Here is a 9,280-nt window from a genome sequence, read left to right as displayed (position 1 = left end):
GGACCCTACCTTGTAAGGGACATGTTCCAAAAGTTTGAAACCGAACCTTACCTTGTTGAATCATGGAACCGGAACCTACACGGAACCTATATTATACCACAGGTTCCAGGTACCTTATTAGAACCTATATATTTTTTCCTCTCGCTAAATAAAATTGAAAATATCACATACATAATCAGTAATCACTCCAAATAGAATATCAATAAAATTTAGATTAATTCACAACAATGAAATAATAATATGTCTCATCAATCCATCGACAAAATTGAACACTAAAATATGATCTCACACAACAAAGTGCCTATGTTCTGATTCATTAGAGGAGATAGTAACTTTACTCTTTTCTCTTCTTTTTTTTTAATAAATAACCGGTTCCGGGTACCCTGTAGGCAAGAACCGGAACCGGAACCGATTTTCACAGGTTCCTAATTTTAATACCCGAAACTCACCTTATTTTCAATACGAGCTACCCGGACCCTACCCGTTAAGATAGGTTCCAACAGGTTCCGGGTATACCAAATACCCATGCACACCTTTAAGCGCAATAGTGCATAGAGTGATGCGTAACTCGAACGTGTAGATGCGAAGTGTCGCATAATCAGCAAGCTGATGTGGAGCCTAGACCTAGCTTTGAAATCGTGTTAAATATCCGACGGGCTTATGAGGGGTTAGACCTATTTACATATTAAAAGCCCAAGCTGATAGAATGCGAGTCTCAACTCTATTATAAACTTAGGATTATCTTTGTATATTTTCAATATGAAATATAAGGATCCTTGACAAATATAACATCATTGGACAAAGATGCATTCTTTTCTTCTTCTTCTTTTGGATAAATGGCAAAGATGCATTCGTTTTAGTTAATGAAACAACGTGAATGAACTTGTTGGGTATATTATGGAAAGCATCTGTCAGACTCCAAACATTCACTTTCCGATAATAAGCTTGCAAACCCGAGTGGAAAGCCCTTTGTAACCATGTTATTAGATCAGTCGATCAATCAGTAGAATGTATTTCTCATATCGATTTCATTAAACATTATTAAAATTCGTATTTCCTTTTGTATGCTTAAATTATTCTAGATTGAAATTGAAAGGAATAAACTGATCCAGCAAAAGCAAAGAAATAGAAAGTCGAGACGAGAGAAACCCCGGAATTGTGACAGACAATTAATTCGCAACCAAAACGTTATTGCTATTGCAGGAATTTCCCCAGTCAATGGGGGCCCAATCGTTTGCCGACCACACGAGCGCAGAGCCCTTCACCCAATTACATCCTCCCACGTGGCCACCGACAGAGGCCCGGTTCTGCTGTTAGGGTACGGAAACGAGGGGAGTTCCCTAGGTGGATGTTGACGTGACATGTGGCTAATTTCAATTGGCTAGAATCAGGGATTCTCCTATTTAGGATTAGATTAAATTATTGAAGACAAAAGTAGTCTGTTTGTCATTTAGTTCCGAGCCCGCATAAGAGGACCATTTCCTATTGATTGGTCATTTAAGACCCCAAATAGAGAGCATTTCAGTCTCATTTTTCCGATTAGTCCTAGTAGTCGCATTCAATTCACTGGTATCTATTAAGCAGTTACAGCTGCAGAATGCCAGAACATGGACAACCTACTATTCATTTATAATATGTTTGAGCTGGCATGATACACCTTAAGTATCATGTTCTAGCCGATTGATATAATTCAAAACAGACTTACTGTAAGCATTGACATGATATCAAAGTTACGAGACTCATAAGAACTAAATAACTGTTACGGATATATTGTATAAATCCTTGACTCGGTGGGGAGGTTATTCAATTAAATTCTCGCCTTGGTAGAGAGGTCCTCGTATGAATGTATCAGGCAATTCTACGACTCAGTTGTTAATATTTTCTAAGAAAAACAAAAATATCCGGACAATAATGCCTGAAAGTGTCGATAAAACAATTCTTTTATGTTGTTTTTGTTCAGACAAAAGAAAAGATGCCAATGGGTTTAAATTACTCGAGGACACAAGGTTGGAGTACAAGCATGCCTAAAGAGTTAGATGAGAAGACAGCTAGGTTATACACTTGCCCTCTATCAACAAAAGGTACACCACTGAATTAATCCGCTCCTTTATTTTTGGAAGTTTTCATTAAATTTTAAAAAAATGATCATAATGGTAGCAAATTGAACTTTTAGTTAGCCAATTTTATTACCTAATACAGTAATAGTTTGAAACTCAACCCGAATCATCTGTTGATAGGATCAAGTCGAAGCATGAACGAGATTAATTTTAGTCAATTAGCTAAGGCTTGAGAGTGCCGGCCGTGGTCTTAATTAAAAACCAAGTGATCATAATTTAGAGCTCTGGCGTTACGTAGAATAGCGTATGTATAGTCCCACTATCGAAGATATATATACGTACGTGAGTAAAAGCATGCATGATATATATACATCATATAGGCCAGTCAAGCCTCTCGGTATCAATCGCCCTCCATGGGCTGTCCACAGGTGTGCATTGTGGGGATTCTCTCCATAATAATTGCAATAAAAGCCTTAACTCAAGGCCGGTTAGTTCACTAGCTACGCTATTGGAAGTGACCTATCAATTTGTCCAAATGCAGTTATATTTAGTGTCGAGGAAGGTCCGAGTAAATGGGCGGTACGCCTTAGCATCTTCCTTCGAAATGAACATCCGAACCTCCTTCGAAATGATTGATCGAGTAGTTGGACGATCTATATATAAGTAGGATGAGTGCTTGTGTGATAGAGATAGAGAACTTGAAATAACTAATCTCACCCGAACAAACTGGTTTCGATCGTCAAGATGGCCAGTTATGCAAAAAGTGCAGTAATTTCAAACTCGATGGATCGATCCCCTTCTTCGATGGCCAAATAACGAGATCATTGACAAACAACCATATATCGGCATTGTATATATCATCTGCTTGAGCAAAAGACATTGGGATTCTTATATTTTGTAGTTTGCTTGGTTATGATTTTTTTTTTCAAAGAGATCATAATCATAGACATTCTCAACTTATTAGATGAGATCAGTCCTATTTAGAGGTCAACTTAACCATAATAACGAGGTGTTTTTAGTGAATTTTGGATTCGGTTTTGCAGATAAATTGAAGTATATTTATTTGAAAATTCAATTTGTTGTTGAGTCACAACTTCATAATTTGATTCGTTATGATATTTATTTATTTATTTTTAATTTGGGTCGTGAAAATTTTTGTGGAGTTGAGGAAAATTCGGATAGCTATGAGCTTATTAATAAGCTGGTAGTATAAAGGCGGAGGGGCCAAAAGACGGGCAGCCCTTAGCTGTATTCGAAAGCAAAATTTGTGATGTGATTTTTCCTTTCGAATGCCCCCAAATGTTCTGATCGCCTCCCATCCCTCCCCTCCCACTATATAAAAACCCCTCAAATCCTTTCTTCTTAAAATCACACTCATCCTTAATTCCTTCGATATAACTACTAGCTAGACTCATTTGGAACGATGAATCGAGCCTCTACCCTTATCGCTTCGTACATACTTGTGATATTCCTTTGCCCCTTGGTTGTCTCAGGGCGGCCTGCCACGTTTTTTGAGGACTTTCACGTAACATGGGCCAACTCCCACCTCAGGCAGCTCGAAGGAGGGAGGGCCATTCAGCTTGTTCTCGACCAAAATTCAGGTCTTTATTAGTGACCTATATGTTACGTTCTCTTGTCTTATTAAACCAAATGCATGTATAGTTCAAACATTTATCACGTAATCCATATGTCCTCGCATGCTATTTTTCAATATACATGTCATGACGCAGCATTTAACGTAACTCAATCGGTGAGGTTTATCATATTTTCATTCAACTAATGACATAGTGAGCCTTACTATATACTTTCAGGATGCGGGTTTGCTTCCAAGAGGCAGTACTTGTTCGGGCGGGTGAGCATGAAGATCAAGCTCATTCCAGGGGACTCTGCAGGAACTGTCACTGCCTTCTATGTATGTCAAGTTCGACTACATATCATAATAAATGCTTTACACTACCTATTTATCATAAATTTTCCACTTGTATTATATATATCTCATGCAATGAATTAAGTAATTTTTTTTGTGTCGAACGATTTTGTGCAGATGAACTCGAACACCAACGAAATTCGAGACGAGCTCGATTTCGAGTTCCTGGGCAATAGGAGCGGGCAGCCGTACACTGTCCAGACGAATGTATATGCTCATGGAAAGGGTGACAGAGAACAGAGGGTCAACCTTTGGTTTGACCCATCTGCTGACTACCATACTTACACCATCCACTGGAACCATCTGCAAGTCATGTAAGCGATCCAACACCCAACATTTTGCTAAGATGGGATAGCTCATATATTTGAAAAACGGATATAAGTTCGCGCTCATGTCTCGGAAATAGTTTGACGATCCAGAATTATGATACAGTCATGTCTAAAGGGATATTGGTAGAATCCTGATAGTGTTTCAACTTATCAATGATGGACCTTTCCGTTTTGGTAAAAAAATCTGTAATTGATTGAACATGGAGAATTGTCTGAAGACATTCTTAGCTTACTGCCGACATATATGTATTGCCGCCCATGATTGGTGGAAATAAATGAGAGGAAAGTTCACTTCATGTCCTTTTTTTTTTTTTTTTAATGGTGCAGATACTACGTGGACGACGTCCCGATAAGAGTGTACAAGAACAACGAGGCAAAGGGGGTCCCGTACCCGAGATCGCAGCCCATGGGGGTCTACTCTACCCTGTGGGAGGCTGACGACTGGGCCACGAGAGGCGGGCTCGAGAAGATCGACTGGAGGAAGGCCCCATTCTACGCCTACTACAAGGACTTTGACATCGAGGGTTGCCCTGTTCCAGGCCCCTCAACCTGTGCCTCGAACCCAGGCAACTGGTGGGAGGGCCTTGCCTATCACAGGCTCAGTGCAGTCGAAGCCAGGAAGTACCGCTGGGTCAGGATAAACCACATGATATACGACTACTGCCAGGACAGGTCGAGGTACCCTGTCCCGCCTCGAGAGTGTGGAGCAGGCATTTAAATGACTCTTTAAGTCACAAGATATCCAAAAACCGATACATACACATACATATACAGCATACGTCTATAGTACTCCCCATGCACCTTCCCCATAATAAGTGCGAAATCATCAACAAAATTATTAGTATACCCCTCGTCTTCTTAAAAATTGCAATTCCTCCCCCATGTCAAACTTGTTTGGCCTCTCAAAGTCTATGCTTAGTTATATTGGCGTTCAATTCAATTTTATGTGGCAGTGAGGGTTAAAGAACGTTTTGCAGCAGCATCTGAATCGGAAAAAGCCACATTTTCTTCGAATATATGGGAAGTTTGATGGAGTATATCAGTGCGTTTTTTGCCGATAAAGGGGAACTATAGATATGTTATTTAATCATGTAAATTAAAGGGGCGTGACTATAATTTTTCCAAAATACAGGTTATGGGCAATGTGTTGGGGAATCCTTGTACTTGTTTTAGGGTTTTAGTTCACGTGTTTGTGGATTAAGGTTAAATCACTGTGTCGGCGAGATTTGTACCATAAAATTCTATGCAGAAAATTGTGTATACTTGCTTTCTGTTTGTTCTCAATATAAATAAAGTTTGATTTGGAAATAATTATTCATGTAGCAAAGTAGCGATAGCGATATATATATATATATATCTACTTCATGAGGAAATGAATATTTAGCTTGTTTTCTTCACAACTGATCTGTGGAAGGGTGGACCCAAGAAAATAGAAAGAAGACAAGGACAAATGAATATTTAGCTTGTTTTCTTCACAACTGATCTATGGAAGGGTGGACCCAAGAAAATGGAAAGAAGACAAGCACAGCAGAAAGAAGAAAAGGACAGATCCAACTATGTCGTCGGTGATTTTCGCTCGATATTCGATAAGGACCATCATAACAGATCATAAAATTCACAGGACGTCGTCTTCTAATAAGCTAAATTATCTATCCTTATATGTATATAAGGATTATGCTCTACTCATATTCGACAATCATCCGCTATATTTCCAAGGAATTGAGCCAGCTTTTTTCTAGAATTAATTTCTTGATGGTCAACAACGATATTTTTTACTGTAATTAGATATAGTAAAATACAAAGAAGACGAATGGTCATAACATGTTAACTAATCGTTTTGCTCCCCTATCTTTTTTCTGTCGAGGCCTTGAACCTCATTCGTAATGTCCGTCCGCTGACAGCATAATTTGGTTAAGGATAGGACAAAAAATGTTAAATCGAATCCATAAACCGCAGATAATCAAGAGTCACATGTGTATTGGATCTATATGAATCATACTTCAAATCGAAATTTGTTCCATGACTAGTTACTTAAAATCATTGGACATATCATATTTATTTAAAATTGTGATAAAATTTTAAAAGCGGGATCAAAATTGTCATTCCCGATTATTATTGGGCAAAAAAACTTTCTTGACCCGCAGCATTGCTGCCGCCAACATACCGGGTCCGTCCAAAATTAAGGATGCAAAGATTGAAGGCCCGGCCCATTTACCGTGGGCCTTGTTGTTCGGTGGCTGCCGAGCCCTACTATTGTCGGCCGCTTCTGACCTCTCTCTCTTTTTCTTCCCCCTGACTGGCGGCGGGAGCTCTCTCGTCTGCAGCTGCAACCTCCTCCGACCCTGCTGTGTCATATCGTGACCCAGAACAGGTGACTTTCCTATTTTTAAGGTTCTGTAATGCCGTTGATTTCTGGATTCCCGACGGGGAGTTGGATTCATCTGCGAAACTGTTGTTTCCTTGGCAGGGAAAGGTTTCGTTAAGGATAGGAGGAAGACGATGAGGTTAGAGAAGTGCTGGTTCTGTTCCTCCACTATATATCCCGGCCACGGGATTCAATTCGTTCGCAATGATGCCAAGGTGAGCTGTTTCGCGCCTCAGATTCTTCTTGCACTGCATAGTTTTGAACTGTCGTTGGTGCATTAGCCTCAGATTGGTTGAATGCTTATGGCTTGGTTTGCTCTGTCGTTGTTTTCCAATAATTGATTGGTACACCAGTTCGGGTTCGAGGAAAAGGTTTCATCTTGCAAGTTCATGGTTGTGGTCTCGAAGCGAAATCATTGAGCTTGGTTGTGTCTCGCATAGTAATGTTTTGGTTCAAGAAAGATCAATCCTTTGCATATGGCTGATTGTACTTCGGACCTGCATTTACGGATTAGTTCATGTGCAATTTTGAATGTATTCGCGATTATTCATTTTCTTGGGTTCATATGCCGAGCAATTCCGTTGCAGATCTTCAGGTTCTGTAGATCAAAGTGCCACAAGAACTTCAAGATGAAGAGGAATCCTCGTAAGGTGAAATGGACTAAGGCGTATAGACGGTTACATGGAAAGGACATGACTCAGGTAGAACAGTTGTTCCTTTGACTTGGTTGGCAATTGGAATTCCAAATTCTTCGTACATGTGATTTCTTTTAGTTAATTGAACTGTTTATTGTCCTGTACCCTTCTCTGAAGGATTCGACCTTTGAGTTTGAGAGGAAGCGAAACAGGCCCGAGAGATACGACAGGAACCTCGCAGAGAACACATTGAGGGCCATCAAGAAGATAGATAAAGTTAGAGTCGAGAGGGAGGCTAGACACCACGCCCTGAGGTCTTGCTTCTTTTGCCCATATTATAGTCGTTAGCACCTTTCTTTTCGTACCTTAATCAGTTTGCTGAAAACTAACACTCCTCGAACTTTGATCAGAATGAAGGGAAAGAAAGCCAAGGAACACAAGGAGGCGCAGAAGGAGTTGGAGCAGAGCATCCATCTCATCAAGGCGCCGGCCGTTCTCCAACAAGACCCCTCCCTCACTCTACCAAAGATCCAAGTCAAGGTCTCTCAGCAGCAGTCCGAGGAGAACCATGCCATGGAAGAGTGATGATATCCATCCACCAATCACTAGACTACCGTCACATACAGTTGTGTCATCTTGTCATCGTCGTACTGATCTTCTGTGTTTTTGGTGATTGTTGCCGGCACTCTGGCTCAAATGGAGTTGGAGATGAGTTCGGTTGGAAAGTTTTGGGGTATAACTATATCTATTTTGTGGTACATATACCTAATGGTATCTCGATTGATCCTTCTGTAAGCTTGAGCTGTATGGTCGCGAGTGGCATCGACTTTGCCTATAAATTCTGCCTGAACTTGGATAAGCACTAGACGCATAACCATCACTATTTGCGGTTCTTTCATATATATATATATATATATTCTTTAGACCTTTTTCATCTCGTACAATGATTTGTGATTTTTCTTTCATCAAATTTGACATAAATCTATGATATAACCTGAATTAACGCCCATGTTTGGGGAAATTAAGAAAATTACTATTAAATTGAAAGTAATGAATTATTTTTTAAAAAATATAACATCAGAATAAAGAGAGAGAGTAGGGGGGAAGGGACGTGGAGGGCGTTAACTTAAAAGAGAAATAGGAGAAATTCGAGGGCGAGAATAGTCCTAGAGAGGTTTTGGGAGAAAATGGTGGAATTAGAATGACAAATTTACAAAATTGTTATTTTTCCGTGAAATAAGAGGAAGGATAATTTTGAAAATTGAATGTTTTACCAAAAAGGTCATTCTCCCATTTGTAATTGTATAGATAATTTAGCTTACTAGACAATTTCTTGTCGTTTGCTATTTCACAAAAGCCCAATGAGATTTCCTTCAGGCCCATTTCTTGGCCCACAACTACCTCCTCCTTTTAGGGCGGTTGATGGGCCCAATGCTATAGTCTAGAGAACCGAGAAGGGCTGGGATACTCTGTGATGAACAGTTTTAAATTTTAATGGCCGAAGTATCCAAAAAAGAAAGAAAGAAAGAAAGAAAGAAAGAAAGAAAGAAAGAAAGAAAAGCAGTTTTGATGGCCTCATCAAACTTTGACCCAATGTTTCATGTTCAGGGCCAGGTAGGTAAGATAGAACATCAGTGTTTCTTTATTGTCTGTTGATAATTTCATTGACGCAAGACGCCTTTTCTTCTGAATACGGGGATGCCGGCTCCTTCACATGCTCGTGTTGCCCGTGAGTTTTCGAGAAACTACGACGATGCTATTAGAGTTACGTCTAGTAGCAACCTTTTCCCGGGTAGAAATCTTCTTCACATATATGATCCCACCTCATAGATGTGTACTTCGAACTATATCATATTTTTTTCCACACTTTGCCCAAAGATGATTGGGATATCATTAGAATCTAACCGCAGATTATATGACGAATAATAAAAGTCAGTACCTGGTCATAAGAAAATCTTTTGTTTGTT

The 9,280-nt window shown here is 39.7% G+C and overlaps 2 protein-coding genes across 2 annotated transcripts; both read left to right on the top strand.

The window, feature by feature from the left end:
- The first annotated feature begins 3,297 nt into the window (after nucleotides 1-3,297).
- On the top strand, nucleotides 3,298-5,624 carry LOC116208469 (probable xyloglucan endotransglucosylase/hydrolase protein 6). The gene is made up of 4 exons (XM_031541941.1): nucleotides 3,298-3,658; nucleotides 3,869-3,969; nucleotides 4,102-4,298; nucleotides 4,641-5,624. Exons 1-4 carry the CDS (start codon nucleotides 3,481-3,483, stop codon nucleotides 5,029-5,031), a joined length of 867 nt encoding a protein of 288 aa, XP_031397801.1. The 5' UTR covers nucleotides 3,298-3,480; the 3' UTR covers nucleotides 5,032-5,624.
- Nucleotides 5,625-6,527: 903 nt separating this feature from the next.
- Nucleotides 6,528-8,193, top strand: LOC116208471 (probable ribosome biogenesis protein RLP24). Its single transcript, XM_031541942.1, has 5 exons — nucleotides 6,528-6,684; nucleotides 6,781-6,893; nucleotides 7,266-7,379; nucleotides 7,491-7,627; nucleotides 7,724-8,193. The coding sequence occupies exons 2-5, from the start codon at nucleotides 6,813-6,815 to the stop codon at nucleotides 7,896-7,898; spliced, it is 507 nt and encodes a 168-aa protein (XP_031397802.1). The 5' UTR covers nucleotides 6,528-6,684; nucleotides 6,781-6,812; the 3' UTR covers nucleotides 7,899-8,193.
- The last annotated feature ends 1,087 nt before the right edge of the window (nucleotides 8,194-9,280 follow it).

The sequence above is a fragment of the Punica granatum genome, chromosome 5, assembly GCF_007655135.1.
Source record: "Punica granatum isolate Tunisia-2019 chromosome 5, ASM765513v2, whole genome shotgun sequence".
Classification (NCBI taxonomy): Eukaryota; Viridiplantae; Streptophyta; class Magnoliopsida; order Myrtales; family Lythraceae; genus Punica; species Punica granatum.
Note: the sequence above shows the minus strand (reverse complement) of the source record. Positions and strands in the feature narration are given on the sequence as shown.

Coding starts and splice junctions, on each gene's coding strand:
- LOC116208469 (XM_031541941.1), top strand. CDS start 3,481: ATGAATCGAGCCTCTACCCTTATCGCTTCGTACATACTTGTGATATTC. Junction 3,659..3,868: donor TGTTCTCGACCAAAATTCAG/GTCTTTATTAGT, acceptor ATATACTTTCAG/GATGCGGGTTTGCTTCCAAG. Junction 4,299..4,640: donor TGGAACCATCTGCAAGTCAT/GTAAGCGATCCA, acceptor TTAATGGTGCAG/ATACTACGTGGACGACGTCC.
- LOC116208471 (XM_031541942.1), top strand. CDS start 6,813: ATGAGGTTAGAGAAGTGCTGGTTCTGTTCCTCCACTATATATCCCGGC. Junction 7,380..7,490: donor ATGGAAAGGACATGACTCAG/GTAGAACAGTTG, acceptor CCTTCTCTGAAG/GATTCGACCTTTGAGTTTGA. Junction 7,628..7,723: donor GCTAGACACCACGCCCTGAG/GTCTTGCTTCTT, acceptor AACTTTGATCAG/AATGAAGGGAAAGAAAGCCA.